Here is a 20,585-nt window from a genome sequence, read left to right on the forward strand (position 1 = left end):
AGTTAGAAAACGAGGGTTAGGAAGGAACAGACAGAGTATTCCGTCTATCACCTAACAGCGTTACTACAACGTATCCAATTGACAACCAGAGACATTCTTCAAAGGACAAAGGACTCGGTTGGGCAACACGGCCTTCCATCTACCACCAACATACCGAAGCACAGCTCAGAGTAAATATTTATTGCATTTTCCTGTTCCAAATGGGCGGTAATTTAGAATGCATAAGATACTGTATTTACGATAGCACAGCTTCGCCCTTTGTTCCTCAGTCTTCCCGCTCCTTCACTCAAACCCAGCCCCTTTTCTTTTGTGTAACAAGCTGTCATATCTGTTCCGCCTGCTAGGGACATTTTCCTTTGTCATAATTTGTAATCAAGTTATGATTTAATTATGTATATGTGTAATTGTGTGATTAGTTAGGTATTTAGTAAATAAAGAATTAAACCCAATTTTGTATTGCTGATTCAACTTGTTAGCCAGGGTTTGTGCGGATACCCAAGAATTTACAACTTTCAGATGAGACTGAATTAAGATGACGATTAATATTGACTGCTATTGATGTAAAATATTACTAGGTCTGTAAGAGTTTATTCAGAAGATAACGGCTCTATAAATATTATTTTGTGGTGCCCGACTAGTTAATTACATTTACATGATTAGCTCAATCAGGTAACATTAATTACAGAGAAATTATTTTATAGAATAGCATGTCATATCACTTAATCTGGCATAGCCAAAGACACGACAATATATACACAGATACATATATACACAGATACATATACACATACATAGAGATACACATATAGATACACACACAAGAGGTCGGCCGATTAATTAGGGACGATTTTAAGTTTTCATAACAATCGGAAATCGGTATTTTAGGACACCATTTTTTTTTACACCTTTATTTAAGTAGGCAAGTCAGTTAAGAACACATCTTTTATTTTTATTTTACCCCCTTCTTTCTCCCCAATTTCGTGGTATCCAATTGTTAGTAGCTACTATCTTGTCTCATCGCTACAACTCCCGTACGGGAGAGAAGAAGGTTGAAAGTCATGCGTCCTACGATACACAACCCAACCAAGCCGCACTGCTTCTTAACACAGAGCACATCCATCCAATGGCTCGTTGCGAACTGTGTGAAGTCTACTTCTTCCTAACAAAGACAGCCAACTTCGCCAAACTGGGGATGATTTAACAAAAGCGCATTCGCGACAAAAACACAATCGTTGCACGACTGTACTTAACCATTAACACCAATGCACAGAACTATATATTTTTAAACCTGCATATTTAGCTAAAAGAAATCCACATTAGCAGGCAATATTAACCAGGTGAAATTGTGTTACTTCTCTTGTGTTCATTGCACGCAGAGTCAGGGTATATGCAACAGTTTGGGCTGAATAATTTGCCAGAATTTTAAGTAATTATGACATAACATTGAAGGTTGTACAATGTAACAGCAATATTTAGACTTATAGATGCCACCCGTTAGATAAAATACGGCACTTCTCTGTATTTCACTGAAATAATAAACGGTTTGTTTTCGAAATTATAGTTTATGGATTTGACCATATCAATGACCAAAGGCTCGTATTTCTGTGTGTTATTATGTTATAATTAAGTCAATGATTTGATAGAGCAGTTTTACTGAGCGATGGTAGGCAGCAGCAGGCTCGTAAGCATTCATTCAAACAGCACTTTCGTGCATTTTGCCAGCAGCTCTTCGTTGTGCTTCAAGCATTGAGCTGTTTATTTTATTTCACCTTTATTTAACCAGGTAGGCATGTTGAGAACAAGTTCTCATTTACAATTACGACCTGGCCAGGATAAAGCAAAGCAGTTCGACACATACAAAAACACAGAGTTACACATGGAGTAAAACAAACATACAGTCAATAATACAGTATAAACAAGTCTATATACGATGTGAGCAAATGAGGTGAGATAAGGGAGGTAAAGGCAAAAAAAGGCCATGGTGGCAAAAATAAATACAATATAGCAAGTAAAACACTGGAATGGTAGATTTGCAATGGAAGAATGTGCAAAGTAGAAATAAAAATAATGGGGTGCAAAGGAGTAAAATAAATAAATAAATTGAATACAGCAGGGAAAGAGGTAATTGTTTGGGCTAAAATATAGGTGGGCTATGTACAGGTGCAGTAATCTGTGAGCTGCTCTGACAGTCCTTAAAGCTAGTGAGGGAGATAAGTGTTTCCAGTTTCAGTGCTTTTTGTAGTTCGTTCCTGTCATTGGCAGCAGAGAACTGGAAGGAGAGGCGGCCAAAGAAAGAATTGGTTTTGGGGGTGACTAGAGAGATATACCTGCTGGAGCGTGTGCAACAGGTGGAAGATGCTATGGTGACCAGCGAGCTGAGATAAGGGGGGACTTTACCTAGCAGGGTCTTGTAGATGACATGGAGTCAGTGGGTTTGGCGACGAGTATGAAGCGAGGGCCAGCCAACGAGAGCGTACAGGTCGCAATGGTGGGTAGTATATGGGGCGTTGGTGACAAAACGGATTGCACTGTGATAGACTGCATCCAATTTGTTGAGTAGGGTATTGGAGGCTATTTTGTAAATGACATCACCGAAGTCGAGGATTGGTAGGATGGTCAGTTTTACAAGGGTATGTTTGGCAGCATGAGTGAAGGATGCTTTGTTGTGAAATAGGAAGCCAATTCTAGATTTAACTTTGGATTGGAGATGTTTGATGTGGGTCTGGAAGGAGAGTTTACAGTCTAACCAGACACCTAGGATTTTGTAGTTGTCCACGTATTCTAAGTCAGAGCCGTCCAGAGTAGATGTTGGACAGGCGGGCAGGTGCGGGTAGCGATCGGTTGAAGAGCATGCATTTAGTTTTACTTGTATTTCAGAGCTATTGGAGGCCACGGAAGGAGAGTTGTATGGTATTGAAGCTTGCCTGGAGAGTTGTTAACACAGTGTCCAAAGAAGGGCCAGAAGTATACAGAATGGTGTCGTCTGCGTAGAGGTGGATCAGAGACTAACCAGCAGCAAGAGCGACATCATTGATGTATACAGAGAAGAGAGTCGGTCCAATAATTGAACCCTGTGGCACCCCCATAGAGACTGCCAGAGGTCCGGACAGCAGACCCTCCGATTTGACACACTGAACTCTATCAGAGAAGTAGTTGGTGAACCAGGCAAGGCAATCATTTGAGAAACCAAGGCTGTCGAGTCTGCCGATGAGGATGTGGTGATTGACAGAGTCGAAAGCCTTGGCCAGATCAATGAACACGGCTGCACAGTAATGTTACTTATCGATGGCGGTTAAGATATCGTTTAGGACCTTGAGCGTGGCTGAGGTACACCCATGACCAGCTCTGAAACCACATTGCATAGCAGAGAAGGTATGGTGAGATTCGAAATGGTCGGTAATCTGTTTGTTGACTTGGCTTTCGAAGACCTTAGAAAGGCATGGTAGGATAGATATAGGTCTGTAGCAGTTTGGGTCAAGAGAGCCCCCCCCCCCCTTTGAAGAGGGGGATGACCGCAGCTGCTTTCCAATCTTTGGGAATCTCAGACGACACGAGAGGTTGAACAGGGTGGTAATAGGGGTGGCAACGATGTCGGCAGATAATTTTAGAAAGAAAGGGTCCAGATTGTCTAGCCCGGCTGATTTGTAGGGGTCCAGATTTTGCAGCTCTTTCAGAACATCAGCTGATTTGGGAAAAGGAGAAATGGGGAAGGCTTGGGCGAGTTGCTGTGGGGGGTGCAGTGCTGTTGACCGGGGTAGGAGTAGCCAGGTGGAAAGCATGGCCAGCCGTAGAAAAATGTTTATTCAAATTCTCAATTATGGTGGATTTATCAGTGGTGACAGTGTTTCCTATCTTCAGTGCAGTGGGCAGCTGGGAGGAGGTGTTCTCATTCTCCATGGACTTTACAGTGTCCCAGAACTTTGAGTTAGTGTTACAGGGAGCAAATTTCTGCTTGAAAAAGCTAGCCTTGGCTTTTCTAACTGCCTGTGTATAATGGTTTCTAGCTTCCCTGAACAGCTGCATATCACGGGGGCTGTTCGATGCTAATGCAGAACGCCATAGGATATTTTGTGTTGGTTAAGGGCAGTCAGGATTTTTAAAAGTAGAAGTTCAAATTGTTTGGGTACAGACCTGGATAGTAGGACAGAACTCTGCAGTAGATTGCAACACCGCCCCATTTGGCAGTTCTATCTTGTCTGAAAAGGTTGTAGTTTGGAATTGAAATTTCAGAATTTTTGGTAGTCTTCCTCAGCCAGGATTCAGACACAGCTAGAACATCCGGGTTGGCAGAGTGTGCTAAAGCAGTGAATAGAACAAACTTGGGGAGGAGGCTTCTAATGTTAACATGCATGAAACCAAGGCTATTACGGTTACAGAAGTCGTCAAAAGAGAGCGCCTGGGGAATAGGAGTGGAGCTAGGCACTGTAGGGCCTGGATTCACCTCTATATCGCCAGAGGAACAGAGGAGGAGTAGAATAAGGGTGCGGCTGAAAGCAATAAGAATTGGTAGTCTAGAACGTCTGGAACAGAGAGTAAAAGGAGGTTTCTGGGGGCGATAAAATAGCATCAAGGTATAATGTACAGACAAAAGGTATGGTAGGATGTGAATACAGTGGAGGTAAACCTAGATATTGAGTGATGAAGAGAGATATTGTCTCTAGAAACATCATTGAAACCAGGAGACGTCATTGCATGTGTGGGTGGTGGAACTAATAGGTTGGATAAGGTATGGTGAGCAGGACTAGAGGCTCTACAGTGAAATAAGCCAATAAACACTAACCAGAACAGCAATGGACAAGGCATATTGACATTAAGGAGAGGCATGCTTAGTCGAGTGATCAAAAGGGTCCGGAGAGTGGAGAGGTTGGTTGGGGGTCACGGCAATTTAGACAGCTAGCCAGGCCATCGGTAGCAAGCTAGCATAGGATGGACATCTGTTATTAGCCACCTTTTGCGTTCCGTCAGTTGATTAGTGGGGTTCCGTGTGGTAGAGGGGAATAATCCAAATCACACAACAACAACAAAAAAAAAAACAATAGATATAGCTAGAGGCCCAAGAAGAAAAAAATAAAATAAAAAATAAATTGTCCGATTGTCTATTCAGATAGCAGCCGATAAGACAGCTAATGGCTAGCAGGCTGCAGATGGGCGCCCAGGCAACGTCGCGACGAAGGAGCCAGCCGGATAACTCCTTCGGGTAGAAAACGTCGGCAGTCCAGCCATGAAGGCCCGGTGGGGCTCCGCAGCAAAACGGGTCCGGATAGGTGACCGCAGCCAAGGAGTGATTGATGGAACTCCTCAGCTGGCTAGCTCTGGAACAACTGATGTTTGCTACGGAATCGACGAAAGCTTTAACTAGCTCCTGGCTAGTTTCTGACCTAGCTTCTGATTAGCTTCTGGCTAGCTTCTTGGAGTTTCTGGCTAGCTTCTTGGAGGATTACAGATTTGAGGTAAATAATACTTTTTTATGAATATAAATTGGTTAGGCGGGTTGCAGGAGAGTGTTTTGAAGATGAATTTATGGAAATTTAAAAAAAACAATGTATGAAAAGTTATATATATATGGGACACGACAAGACGAGGACAAAAGACGTCTGAACTGCTATGCAATCCCTTTATGACTTCAAGCCTATCAACTCCCGAGATTAGGCTGGTGAGACTCCGTCTCATGCTACCACTAGAGTGAAAGCACTGCCAGCATTCAGAAGTGTCTTGCTAAAAGTGCAATAAGTGCTATGTAAGAAAGCTAATGTTTAAGTTCCTTGCTCAGAACATGAGAACATATGAAAGCTGGTGTTTCCTTTTAATTAACATGAGTCTTCAATATTCCCAGGTAAGAAGTTTTAGGAATTATAGAACTATTTCCCTCTATACCATTTGTATTTCATTAACATTTGACTATTGGATGTTCTTATAGGCACTTTAGTATTGCCAGTGTAACAGTATAGCTTCCGTCCCTCTCCTCGCTCCTCCCTGGGCTCGAACCAGGAACACAACAACAGCCACCCTCGAAGCAGCGTTACCCATGCAGAGCAAGGGGAACAACCACTCCAAGGTTCAGAGCGAGTGACATTTGAAATGCTATTAGCGTGCGCTAACTAGCTAGCCATTTCACTTCGGTTACACCAGCCTCATCTCGGGAGTTGATAGGCTTGAAGTCATAAACAGCGCAATGCTTGACGCACAACAGAGAGCTGCTGGCAAAACGCCCGAAAGTTCTGTTTGAATTAATGTCTACGCGCCTGCTTAACTAGTGATTATGATTGTTTTTTATAAGATAAGTTTAATGCTAGCTAGCTACTTACCTTGGCTTACTGCATTCGCGTAACAGGCTCCTTGTGGAGTGCAACGAGAGAGAGGCAGATCGTTATTGCGTTGGACTAGTTAACTGTAAGGTTGCAAGATTGGATCCCCCGAGCTGACAAGGTGAAAATCTGTCTTTCTGGCCCTGAACAAGGCAGTTAACCCACCGTTCCAAGGCCGTCATTGAAAATAAGAATGTGTTCTTAACTGACTTGCCTAGTCAAATAAAAGGTGTAAAGAAATATATAAAAAAAAAAAAATTCGGTGTCCAGAAATACAGATTTCCGATTGTTATGAAAACTTGAAATCGGCCATAATTAATCGGTCATTCCGATTAATCGGTCGACCTCTAGTTTCAGCATGACCTCAACCCCATCGGGATGAATTCGAATGCCGACTGCAAGTCAGGCCTAATCGCCCAACATCAGTGCCCGACCTCACTAATGCTCGTGGCTGAATGGAAGCAAATCCCCTAGGTAATGTTCCAACATCTAGTGGAAAGCCTTACCTGTTATTGCAACAAAAGGGGGGAAACTGACTCCATATAACACCCATGATTTTGGAATGAGACGTTCGACGTGTAAGTCTTTTGGTAATGTAGTGCACATCGTTACAGTTGTTGGTTAGCTAGCTAGCGAATTTTAGCATCGATATGAAATCAGTCAAAACAAGACATGGTATCAAGAGCCACTCAATTCCACACATGACAGGTCATTGTTGCTCACCATCTGGCCATCCAGATTAAAAACAACTCATGACTTCTGCCCCAATAGGTTCTAGGGTTGGTCGGTATGCAGATTTCCATACCTTCATAATGTGCCGTCCCGGAATATACAGTATTACAGGCAGTGCACAAGGGGAGCAATTATTTTCAAATGTAAACTGGCGGTGTTCACTTACCAGAATAATAACAAAATTCTTACAAATACCAATGAATTCCCATAACGGATTCTAGGAAAATGATAAGTGCATGCAAACATTTACTACAAAAGACACTTTCTCACCAAGGTTCAATATATGCCAGCATATGTCTTGTTTTTGACACTGTTCATTGGCAATTGAGAAATATCGTCCTGCCGCAATCTGCCAATTATTAATGTGGTACGTGTTTGATTTTATAATATTTTCACATGCAAAGATAAGCTTTTGACCAATAGAGATTGCTAGCTGGGACACTGCCACTGACAGGTCTGTGTTATTGTCAAATGTGTCTCACATGAATGAGAGGATCAAGTTGCCCACTGCACTGAAGATAGGAAACACTGTCACCACTGATAAATCCACTATAATTGAGAATTTGAATAAACATTTTTCTACGGCTGGCCATGCTTTCCACCTGGCTACCCCTACACCGGTCAACAGCACTGCACCCTCCACAGCAACTCGCCCAAGCCTTCCCCATTTCTCCTTTTCCCAAATCCAGTCAGCTGATGTTCTGAAAGAGCTGCAAAATCTGGACCCCTACAAATCAGCCGGGCTAGACAATCTGGACCCTTTCTTTCTAAAATTATCTGCCGACATCGTTGCCACCCCTATTACCACCCTGTTCAACCTCTCGTGTCGTCTGAGATTCCCAAAGATTGGAAAGCAGCTGCGGTCATCCCCCTCTTCAAAGGGGGGAACTCTCTTGACCCAAACTGCTACAGACCTATATCTATCCTACCCTACCTTTCTAAGGTCTTTGAAAGCCAAGTCAACAAACAGATTACCGACCATTTCGAATCTCACCATACCTTCTCTGCTATGCAATCTGGTTTCAGAGCTGGTCATGGGTGCACCTCAGCCACGCTTAAGGTCCTAAACGATATCTTAACCGCCATCGATAAGAAACATTACTGTGCAGCCGTATTCATTGATCTGGCCAAGGCTTTTGACTCTGTCAATCACAACATTCTTATTGGCAGACTCGACAGCCTTGGTTTCTCAAATGATTACCTCGCCTGGCTCACCAACTACTTCTCTGATAGAGTTCAGTGTGTCAAATCGGAGGGTCTGCTGTCCGGACCTCTGGCAGTCTCTATGGGGGTGCCACAGGGTTCAATTATTGGACCGACTCTCTTCTCTGTATACATCAATGATGTCGCTCTTGCTGCTGGTTAGTCTCTGATCCACCTCTACGCAGACGACACAATTCTGTATACTTCTGGCCCTTCTTTGGACACTGTGTTAACAACTCTCCAGGCAAGCTTCAATGCCATACAACTCTCCTTCCGTGGCCTCCAATTGCTCTGAAATAAAAGTAAAACTAAATGCATGCTCTTCAACCGATCGCTACCCGCACCTGCCCACCTGTCCAACATCACTACTCTGGACGGCTCTGACTTAGAATACGTGGACAACTACAAAATCCTAGGTGTCTGGTTAGACTGTAAACTCTCCTTCCAGACCCACATCAAACATCTCCAATCCAAAGTTAAATCTAGAATTGGCTTCCTATTTCGCAACAAAGCATCCTTCACTCATGCTGCCAAACATAACCTTGTAAAACTGACCATCCTACCAATCCTCGATTTCGGCGATGTCATTTACAAAATAGCCTCCAATACCCTACTCAACAAATTGGATGCAGTCTATCACAGTGCAATCCGTTTCGTCACCAAAGCCCCATATACTACCCACCATTGCGACCTGTACGCTCTCGTTGGCTGGCCCTCGCTTCATACTCGTCGCCAAACCCACTGACTCCATGTCATCTACAAGACCCTGCTAGGTAAAGTCCCCCCTTATCTCAGCTCGCTGGTCACCATAGCATCACCCACCTGTAGCACACGCTCCAGCAGGTATATCTCTCTAGTCACCCCCAAAACCAATTCTTTCTTTGGCCGCCTCTCCTTCCAGTTCTCTGCTGCCAATGACTGGAATGAAATACAAAAATCTCTGAAACTGGAAACACTTATCTCCCTCACTAGCTTTAAGCACCAACTGTCAGAGAAGCTCACAGATCACTGCACATAGCCCACCTATAATTTAGCCCTAACAACTACCTCTTATTTATTTATTTTGCTCCTTTGCACCCCATTATTTTTATTTCTACTTTGCGCATTCTTCCACTGCAAATCTACCATTCCAGTGTTTTACTTGCTATATTGTATTTACTTTGCCACCATGGACTTTTTTTTGCCTTCACCTCCCTTATCTCACCTCATTTGCTCACACCGTATATAGACTTGTTTATACTGTATGTTTGTTTTACTCCATGTGTAACTCTGTGTCGTATGTGTCGAACTGCTTTGCTTCATCTTGGCCAGGTCGCAATTGTAAATGAGAACTTGTTCTCAACATGCCTACCTGGTTAAAAAAAATAAAATAAAGGTGAAATAAAAATAAATAAATAAAGTCTGTATCAGCGCAGCCCCTTTGTAGCGCGATGAGCAAAGTACCTGCTCCACTTATTGCTCCACTTATTCATTGCTAGGGCTGTCTGGCCAGCATTTATCTCCCTGTCCCCACTCATGCTGCACAGAAGTTAACAATCTTGAATAATGCAACACAGTATGTAAACATCGAAACGGTTCATTACTGTCGCAAAAAATATATATCCACACAGGCTAAGACACATTTACAATGCAACACGATACAGGTAGCTTCCAGCTTGAATTATAGGCTACCTTTCCTTGTTAGCTTACAACGGAATATCCCTCGCAAAGAAAAACACATTCACTTCATTTTCTTTTACCTCCCTTTGGGTTTTCACTAGATTCCATAGACACATTATGCCTGCAAATGACAATTAACGTCTTGAAGAGACAGCGCACCGTTTTCGAAAAGATATTGCTTCTTCCATGCAAATGCTGTTAATCAGTACAATACAAAATAATGTACTCTTAGTCATTGCCAATATAATAAGTCCTAAATAGAAGAGATTGTTTGTCATCTGTAGCATAAAATGTTCAAATGTCATGATAGTGCCAGTGGAGTAGCCAGCAGAGGTGTGAATTGCGCAAGAAAGGAACAGTGAAGACAGATGTGGAAGTTGGAAGTTAAAATATTATAGGTCTGCTAAAGTGAATCTTTGCGACCACCTGTGCTACAGGCAACCCAAAGAGGCAAAAATATATACACACGTTCATCAATAAGTGGTTGCACAGATTTAGATAAATCACGCACTCAAATTAAAATGTCAAAATAACCACCCATTACTTCAAAGATGTATCAATGGCTGATCATTAGGCTATGGACTGCTTGATAGCATGAGTTTCTATTGCAATTTCATCTTCATCTTCGTCTCTCTATATCTCCACCTTAAATGTTTCTTCATCAATTTAAATGATAGGATAATGCTAAATCAATGTAGCCTATAATGTAGACTAGTTTTGGATATCATACAGAAATTTGACTTGCTATGAAGAAAATAAAATTTGAGTCTGTATTTTTCGTGATTAGGACGAAAAGATCTCAACGCAGTTGGTGAGAAAAGGCCTTAAGACAGACAACACAGCTCATACGGTTATGCAAGTATATCAAAATGCAATTTGCAGAACGCACAAAACAAATATTAGACAGCAGGGACCTTAATCCAGGAGGGGATTGTCTCTGCTGCTGTTACAAAGAAGCTTGATCTTGCAAGCATGAGCCACTTACCTAATATTAGCAAAAACCCCGCTGGAGATAACTAAGAGTAGCTAAATAACGTAATAGTTATAAGACAAATATCTGTCAAACAGTAGTGAATTTCATACAAGTGTAACCTGATCACCTCACTTAAGTTGTGCTGCAGGAGTGACTCACCTCACGAAGCTGCTGTTTTTGCTCGTTGTGTTTCTTTGTAAACAAACATGTGAATCGCTCAAACAGCTGTTTTGGGAAACTAGTTCTAGTAAGCTTCATAATGAAACAATCTAACAGGTGAAATTAGGAACATGATCTGCTTTATCTACACTACATGACCAGAAGTATGTGGACACCTGCTCATTCCAAAACCATGAGCATTATTATGTAATTGGTCTCCCCTTGCAGCTATAACAGCCTCCAATCTTCTGGGAAGGTTTTCCACTAGATGTTGGAAGATGGCTGAATGGAAGCAAGTCCCCGCAGCAACAAGACCATTAGTGTGGACGGGCACTGATGTTGGGCGATTAGGCCTGGCTCGAAGTCAGAGTTTCAATTAATCCCAAAGATGTTCAATTGGGTTGAGGTCAGGTTTCTGTGCAGGCCAGTCAAGTTCTTCCACACCAATCTTGACAAACCATTTCTGTATGGACCTCACTTTGTGCACGGGGACAATGTCATTGTGCAAGGGGGCATTGAAACTGGAAAGGGCATTCCCCACACTATTGCCAAAAAGTTGGAAGCACAGCATCATCTAGAAAGTCATTGTATGCTGTAGCGTTAAAATTTCCCTTCACTGGAACTAAGAGGCCTAGCCCAAACCATGAAAAACATCCCCAGACCATTATTCCTCCTCCACCAAACTTTACAGCTGGCACTATGCATTTGGGCAGGTAGCGTTCTCCCGGGATCCGCCAAACCCACTCCAGCTTTACACCACTCCAGCCGACACTTGGCATTGCACATGGTGATATTAGGCTTGTGTGCAGCTGCTCAGCCATGGAAATTAATTTCAAAAAGCTCTCGGCTAACAGATGATTTTTACGCGCTACAGCACTCTGCGTCCCATTCTGTGAGCTTGTGTGGCCTACCACTTCCTGGCTGAGCTGTTGTTCCTTGACGTTTCCTCTTCACAATAACAGTCTTTCAGTTGACCGGGGCAGCTCTAGCAGGGCAGACATTTCACGAACTGACTTGTTGGAAAAGTGGCATCCTATGATGGCGCCAAGTTGAAAGTCACTGAGCTCTTCAGTATGGACATTCTACTGACAATGTTCGTCTTTGGAGATTGCACGGCTGTGTGCTCAATTTTATACACCAATCAGCAATGGGTGTGGCTGAAATAGCCGAATCCACTCATTTGAAGGGGTGTCCACATTCTTTTGCATATTTTGTGTATTACCAAGTGCACAAGTTGACTGCAGGTAATTATTTAAAACATACAAATGTATTTAAAAATGGTTTTGGAGTGCATTTCAAAATACCCCGGGATACTGTATAAGGTACACCGCCCAACCCTAATGGGTTTTCATGTTTGAGAGACAAGATGAGAAATTGGAACTGGGCCTTAGGCACCAGCTGGTGCACAACATTAACTGTCTGCTGCGTAGGGGTTGGGCCTAGTCATTAAAACGTTGTGAAACATTACTGTTGAAAATATTTCAAATGTACTAGTATGCGAGGGCCCCAAGAGATTATTCTGAATGTCTTACCACGGTCCTCTGTTGATTGGGGAGGAAGACACGGATGGTGCCCCCACCTCGGGGCACATCCTCTGGACTAGTCTCTCCCGAGGAGGAGCAGGAGGAAGAGTTTGAAGACATAATGACAGGCAGGAAGAGCAAGGGAGGCAGCACTGAGATCCTTCAACAACAGGAGAACTTCATGCACTGGGGATCCGGGGGAGTTAGCCCTTACCTGGAACCTGAGACAAACAGCGCTACTAATTAGCAACAATCCATCTGACGCCAATGACCGAGTGAAACAAATGTGCCCATAATCATGATCTTAGATCGACAGAGTATGTTGCAACTAGCTAGGATGATACCACACTGGTGTGTGTACAGAACTGGTAAATAAACAGAAGAGGCCTCATTTTGACATTCCAAAATCCAGCTGCTCACAATAAAATCATTGACTGTTAGGGTTGTTTGCACCACACAAGTGAGTGAGCTGGGGTAAATGGTCAATAACTCGAGCAAACGTTATTCTCGTATGAAAATGATTACTATTTTGACACGTCAACTAAATGTACTAGCTAACCAGCTATATAGTAGCTTTATAGGCAACTTTTCATAGCCTAGACATCTAGCTAACATTAGCTACACTATGTCTCGCTGCACTTTTACTCTGAGCTGGAAACATTTCATGTGTATGCGAAATGGCATTAACCAGTAACGTTATTGTAAGAGTTGGCTCATCATAGCCCAAAGTAATTAGCTATCTACAAATGCTATAGCTAGCAGAAGTCTGGCAAATAAGATAACTAGTTACGTATCCTAGTTTAGCATAGTGGGATTTGACTGCTTAGCAATATGACATTTCGACAATTTGGAAGCCATGTTTGTCTCAGTTGACCACTTTAGATTACTATTCATTTATAATTATTTTTGATGAAATGACAATACCGCTTCGACGAGGCTAAATTATAAATAGTTTCTTAATTCCTGTCAGGTGTTTTTTCACGTTCGATTGAGCGCTTTCATGAGGCGGAAAGGGATTAGTTAGCTTGATGGCAAACTAGCTAGTAAAACCAGAGCTAACGTAGCGCGTTAGCTTGCTACTTTTGCTGTCTTTATCAAGTAATGAAAAGCTTGTTTACGCATAAGCAACTGTTTTATTCATAATAGGCAATTAAATACAACTGCAAAACGAGTCAATCATAAACAACTAATTGCATATTTGGTTTCGGAATAAAGTCTTACCTGAAGCAGCCATCTTGAATTATCTCAATCTGAAGTAGAATCTGTCAAGTATCTCTGGGATAGCGGAACACCTCCGTGATGCACGCTCTGTATTGGGCCATTCTCACATTTACACTCGCTCATTGGATGACAGAATCGATACATAAAGGGGGCGGCTGTTACAAGCAACAACAAAAAATTACATTGTATAAATTCATGTCACAGTATGCTACACAGACAAATTACGTGGATGATTCAGGGTAACCATTGGTTACATCAGAATGTATAAAATTAAACTACAAAAAGAAGAAGCAAAAAGCAAAACAGCTGCATACCATAAATAGAGTTAGGGCCTCAGTGTCAGTGGAGGCTCCTCAGAGGAGGAAGGGGAGGACAATCCTCCTCAGTGAATTACATTTTTTTAAATAGTGAAACATTTAAAAAGTTATCATTTTTAGATAAAACTATGCAAAACATTTTCACGTCGCCAAATATGAAACACACTGTTTTGCAATGACGGTCTACAGTAGCTTCAACAGCACTCTGTAGGGTAGCAGCATGGCGTTGCCGGAGAACAGCTAGCTTCCGTCCTCCTCTGGGTGCATTGACTTCAATACAAAACCTAGGAGGCCCATGGTTCTCACCCCCTTCCATCACCCCATACAGAACCAATCAGTCGATATAATTGAGAACAATCATCAGAAATCACGTGATATGAATCAGACAGTGGGTCGCCACCTGATCCACTAGTTGGTCAGAAGGTTAAAATCAACGTTTCATGTCGTAATTTCCGAGTAGGCGGTAAAGATCATTTTTATTGTGCTGTAACTGAAACTAGAAGATCTTCTGATGTCCTTTCCCTTCGTCAAAGGTACGTAATGGATTTTTAAAGTGTTTTTACCCCGGGATAACCGGCTAAAATGACCCATAGAAGGGAAGAACATCTATTGAATGCAATTCGATCTACAGTACATCTACACCACGATATGGAACATTGAACCTTCTGACCAACTAGTGGGTCAGGCGGCGCCTCACTGTCTGATTCATATTGTTTGATTTCTGATGATAGTTGTCGATTATATCGACTGATTGCAAGTGTATTAGGTGCTTCCATAGACTTACACAGTAATTATGACAACTTCCAGGGGATATCCTCCAACCTATCAGAGCTCTTGCAGCATGAACTGACATGTTGTCCACCCAAAGGATCAAAATGAATCTAGCATAAGTATAAACTAAGCTAGCTAGCACTGCAGTGCATAACATGTGGTGAGTAGCTGACTCAAAGACAACGACAATAGTTGAACAGTTTTGAACAAATGAATAATTTCAAAAATGAAGGAGCAAGAGAGAGCTATATTTCAAAATGTTTTTCACTTTCACTTACTTAGCTGGATAATTTAGCCTACTCAAACAGAGGGACGCTATGTTAGCTAACTGGCTATGACTATCCAACATTGGAACTCTTCCAAGGTAAGCTTTTGGTTTTACTAATGTATTGCCACCGGTGTTCCAGCTAAACTGCTTACTGTCTGTACACTGTGCTGCATGATTGTAGCGGATTTACTTACACGCTATATCTATTAACTATGTTAACCTTGACATTACTTTAGCTAATATGGTGACAACGATGTAGGCTGTGTGTAGCGTTTATGATATGAAGGTTTGGCTTGGAAAGGTTTGTTCGCCTGGTCATGGACAGCTGATGTGTTGTGCACTTTAGTCCACAAGTGAAGGGAAAAGGTAAGAGGAGAGTGCGTAGATGCAAGAAGGTATACAATGAGGCGTTTATATGTGGCTATGAGAGTTAACGGTTTGTGTTTGATCAGGGGTGAATTCATTCCACCAATTCTGTTGACAAATGTTTATTTTACAGAAGCAAATGGAACGGGGATAATCATATCTGAATTTGTCCAATAAAAACTCATTTGCAACTGTTGGACTAATGATTACACCCTGAATCAGTGTGTACCTACGTTGCAAACTTTCATTCATAGGCTAGGTTGAAGGAACCATAGGGAAAAATTTAGTATCATGTAGTAGCCTAAACCTGTTATATTGAAGTGGGTGAATGGAATATGAATGACAGTCATCCTACATGCTGTAATAGAAATAAGGCCAAGCTCATAAAAAATAAACATCCTCAAACGGCACCGACCACCAACGCATCCTGTGATAAGGCAAATGTTCAGATTGTATGTATGATTCAAATTAACAACAGTAATGCAGTATGTATCATAAGAGCAAGGAAAAACAAGGTTAAAACCAGGAAATGTTTTTATTTTGACATACTGTTCATCTCTGGGCGAGTCACTACCTCAGATACAGTGCAAATGTAGTACATAATTCTACGCCTATAATATTGTGAGGTTGATAAAGGAAAAAATGTACATTTTAGCCATTTAAAAAAAAGTATTGAGTGTTTTTGTAGCCCCCTGGAAAATAGGTAAATAACTAAAACATCAGACATATAGCAAAGCCAACAATAGCCTTGTTATGAAGAATATTTCTTTTCTTTAGTTCTGTTAATTTCATGGAAAATAGTCCAATTTGGAGTTAGGAAAATTGTAGTATACATAACTTCTCTGGTAGAGTCTGTTTCAATGAAATTATTCAATGTCTGATGACATATTTCCATGAAATACAAATCTGAGGTATGGTGTGTAAAACTGAAAACACAACATAGGACTACTATGTGGTGAGGCTGCTTTGGCCATGGCCTGTCAATGAGAGGGGCACACTGAGACGTAGCTAATATTACTCCATGCTGAGAAACTTCCTCTTTTTGGCAGTGTGTGTATATGAGTGGTGGCGCCATTCAACGTCCGCTGTAGCCTCATTTTCTAGGGTACCAAGCTTGATCATGTACACTACAGACAGAAAAACAGTTATCACTAGATTATAATATAACAATTACAATTTTGCGTATGCATTATCAATACACACAAGATATATATTTTTTTAAACACTAAATGTATAGGAGGAGCAGTGCAGGAAAAGCTAAAACTGCAATTAATCCAAAATTACACATTGTTCAAAAACATGGTGTTGCTTATGATGAGAAAGGTAAAACATTGTACTTACATTTGATTTCAAATCTGGGCCCAACTTCTGACAACTCAACGTTCTTGTGGTCCGTTTTCTTGTAAGTGTGATGTCTGCAATAAAAATAGGTCCTTACTTAAGTAAATAAGAATGTGTAACTACATTCCGCTACCTGAAGGAGTCTACAGTCAACCTGTCTGCCCAAGATTAGGTACATGTTCGCAAATAGCTCTTTCAAAGCATCCCTCTACTCACCTGAAAGATATAAAATCCTCCAGGTTGGCAAATGTGATAACACGTCTGCTGTCCTCTTTAGGCAGTGGGAACAAATACTTGAGGATATTGGAAACCTGATTAAGAGAGATTTACATACAGTCGGTGTCAGAACATTTTGGATGCACTAACAGTACCAGGGTAAACATTTACTGAGAATTGTGAAGTGCCAAGTCTCTCACCCTCTGGCCAAGTCGTGAGGAGAAGTTGTGAAAGATGAGGTTGGGGTAGGCTTCAGACATGGTTCCAATGTCCGGCACATCATGTCTCAGTACCACATTGTAAAGAGTGAAGTACGCAGTTGGTCCAAAAGGTAGGTGGCACACCACCAGCCCATCTATACAGTTCACACAGGCAATATAAAAGTAGTTATTTTAAAGTTCCCTTGATGTAGTGTTTTTACTTGGATTGATGCATTCCAGCCTGTAAAAAAAAAATCTATACACTACAGGTCAAGCGTTTTAGAACACCTACTCATTCAAGGGTTTTTCTTTATTTTTACTATGTTCTACATTGCAGAATAATAGTGAAGACATCACAACTATGAAATAACACATATGGAATCATGTAGTAACCAAAAAAGTGTGTAACAAATCAAAATATCTTTTATATTTGAGATTCTTCAAATAGCCACCTTTGACATCTTTGCACACTCTTGGCATATGTGTTATTTCATTGTAGAATAATAGTGAAGACATAAACTATGAAATAACACATATGCCAAGAGTGTGCAAAGATGTCAAAGGTGGCTATTTGAAGAATGACAGTCTCTGTTTCTGCTCTCTTATCAAGTCCTTATAGAATTGTCATGCCAAACATGTTGACAATGACAGCAATGGAGTTAGAAAGAGCATAAACAGACTTGAACCAGGCTATGGCTATAATCATTTGGTGTTGGTAATAGATGGTTCGAGATGATTATAGTTGGTTAATTAAACATTTGAAATTAGGAGGGGCTTTGCAAGCCCCTCAGTTAAAAAAAGTATTATTGAATTTTAAAACATAAAATCCACCTGTTGTGAAGTCCCTCAACATATACATTACATTTTAGTCATTTAGCAAAGAATCCCATCCAGAGTAACCCACGGGAACAATCATGGTCAAGCACCCAGCTCAAGGGCACATCGAAAGATTGCCCACCCAGTCGACGCAGGGTCCCAAACCAGCGACCTCTGGCCCAACACTTCCAACCATCCAAGACACTTCTGAAAACCTACGTTTTTTTTAAACTACTTCTGCGCAGGCAAGTTTCACTTGCCTTTTAAACTCGGATCATATTGTTTTGTATTTTCTTGTGTGGAAATAAATAAATACAAATTTATTTAAAAAAGAAGATTGTTATACGCCTAGATGGGCTTACCTGGCTGTCCTCTAGTCTCATGAACGATGACCAGGTCTGTAACATAGTTGGCTTTACAGGCTTGTACTAGAGCTTTAATTTCATGACGTCCCCTGTTCATACGCTGAGCCCCAGGGAAGATCAGCTTCACCTCCTGCCAATAGCAAACATTGCACGTCAGCAAAAATTGAGGGTGAGTCATTATTACTTGTTTAAAACTGAATCTATTATACTGTCTGTTAGCTCCTTCTTTGGGAATTATTTTTTTCTGGTTACAATATGCTCTGTTATAGAGGTGGAGCAGAGGATAGATATTGAATAAGAATTGAGACATAAAATGAACATACCTTGACAAACATCTTGAGTCGAGAGCTGGGGTCTCTTGATGTTGTGACCATGACCTTTGGATCCTCCACTCCAGCCCATTTATACTCATCATCCATGTGAGAGCTGACACATGCACACACAGAGTATCTCTCAGTCACTGTTTGCACATTGTTTTTATGGGAAACTGTGGTAAGGCTGCTTTTCCATGAGATGTGTTGTCAACGTCATAAACAAGACAACACTGAGGATGTGTCCCAAGAGTACCCTATACAATATATAGTTCAATACTTTTGACCGGAGCCTAGTGTCTCGGTGGTCAACAGTTGTGCACTATATAGGGAATGGGGTGTTGTTTAAATGTTGGTGTGCAGAAACAAACCTTCTGCTCCCTCATCATCATACTCCAGCAATTTCTGTAACTGCACAGCTTCTCTGCGAACCTCAGTTGGGATGAGACGATTGTCTGTAGGGGAAAACAAAAGTCAATGACTTTCACAGATTCCCAAATTGTAATTTGTTAGCGCTGCCATTTTAAAAAGTGTCAAGGTCTTTTAGATTGTTCATCCTCCCACCAATCTCCTCCATTACATACAGTCCTCACCATCAAGAGCAGATTTCAGCTTCTGTTTCTTCTCCTCAATCGTCCGCACCCTTGTCCTCTTGGGACTACCTATACAGGTACCCCCGTCTCAGTCTCGTTTCTCGACGAAGCTACAATCATCAGAGAGAAACACACCATGGTGAACAGTAGAAAGCTGACTATCAGCATTGTACTGTTCATTATGGCTCAGAAATGATACAGAATAGTAATCGGACACACAATAATTGCAGGGGGAAAAAAACACGAGAATAATCAAACACGAGAATTGCTCAGAAAGACCACTCTATAATCCAAGATCAGTACTAGTGAAATCGGAATTACATCAATCCAACATGCCCATCTGGCAGTATTTAGCTAGCAAACTAGTTAATAATGTAGCATGGTAACCTGGATCAGCAACCAGACAATATATGTTTCTTTACAACACTCTGGAGCTAAATAATCAGATGCTTCAAGCTGATACGAAGTTTTGAAAAGCTAAACAAATACTCAATGGAGTTACCATTTTGTTGATTGGATTGCACGCACTCACAACCACACACACCCACAACTGCGAGGAAGTCAGCAACATTCTTTTTCATTGGATAAGCCAACATCCAATGGGAGTGTGCGAAACTGGCAAGAAGATTGGACGATAGACGTTTCAAAATGAAAGCCCCAAATACGAGCTATCAAAGTAAAAGTCCCAAGTACAAGCCATGAACATACACGGAAAATGCATTTCACATTTGCATGTGTGATTCATTAGCTCTTTTTATTTTCCCAGATCTCAGAAAAATGTTTAAATAAGCCATATGTTTCTAATTGTGTGGCTGCGTACTGAACCACCAGGGCTAAGGAGACGACGAATATGACGTCACCTCCTCTCTGCACATAAAACGACAATTTAACCGACAATTCACCAGCTTTGCTAGCGTTATAATGTCAAAATACGTTCGTTGCTCACCAAATATGTCTACCTGCAAACTATCGACACCTGCAGGCAGGAAAACCACATTTTGAACTAAAACTAAATAAAAACTAGCAAATCGGGTCTGAAAACTAAATGAAACTAAAGTGAATTTGTAATAGAAAAAGAGCCTCATATAAAAACACAAAACTACACTGAACAAAAATATGTTTCATGAGCTGAAATAAAAGATACCAGAAATGTTCCATATGCACAAAAATCTTATTTCTCTAGAATTTGGTGCACAGATTTGTGTACATCCCACAGCCCCATGTCCAATTCCTGGAAGCTGAAAAT

General features: G+C 41.4%; 2 protein-coding genes across 2 annotated transcripts in view; both read right to left on the bottom strand.

Moving 5' to 3' along the window:
* The window catches only part of araf (A-Raf proto-oncogene, serine/threonine kinase), a 33,543-nt gene extending 19,662 nt beyond the window's left edge, over positions 1 to 13,881 (bottom strand). Inside the window, exons 1-2 of the mRNA XM_064971428.1 lie at positions 13,776 to 13,881; positions 12,564 to 12,775 (exon numbers count right to left, since the gene is read on the bottom strand). Coding sequence (XP_064827500.1) covers positions 12,564 to 12,674 — 111 coding nt within the window. The 5' untranslated portion in view covers positions 12,675 to 12,775; positions 13,776 to 13,881. The remainder of the gene's footprint in view (positions 1 to 12,563; positions 12,776 to 13,775) is intronic.
* Positions 13,882 to 16,013: 2,132 nt separating this feature from the next.
* On the bottom strand, positions 16,014 to 19,925 carry LOC135544097 (U3 small nucleolar ribonucleoprotein protein IMP4-like). Its single transcript, XM_064971479.1, has 9 exons — positions 19,842 to 19,925; positions 19,340 to 19,449; positions 19,118 to 19,201; positions 18,759 to 18,861; positions 18,433 to 18,565; positions 17,255 to 17,409; positions 17,055 to 17,149; positions 16,839 to 16,912; positions 16,014 to 16,624 (listed from the first exon to the last, which is right to left on the bottom strand). The coding sequence occupies exons 4-9, from the start codon at positions 18,852 to 18,854 to the stop codon at positions 16,512 to 16,514; spliced, it is 666 nt and encodes a 221-aa protein (XP_064827551.1). The 5' UTR covers positions 18,855 to 18,861; positions 19,118 to 19,201; positions 19,340 to 19,449; positions 19,842 to 19,925; the 3' UTR covers positions 16,014 to 16,511.
* Positions 19,926 to 20,585: the final 660 nt, after the last annotated feature.

This window comes from Oncorhynchus masou, chromosome 1 (assembly GCF_036934945.1).
Source record: "Oncorhynchus masou masou isolate Uvic2021 chromosome 1, UVic_Omas_1.1, whole genome shotgun sequence".
Classification (NCBI taxonomy): Eukaryota; Metazoa; Chordata; class Actinopteri; order Salmoniformes; family Salmonidae; genus Oncorhynchus; species Oncorhynchus masou.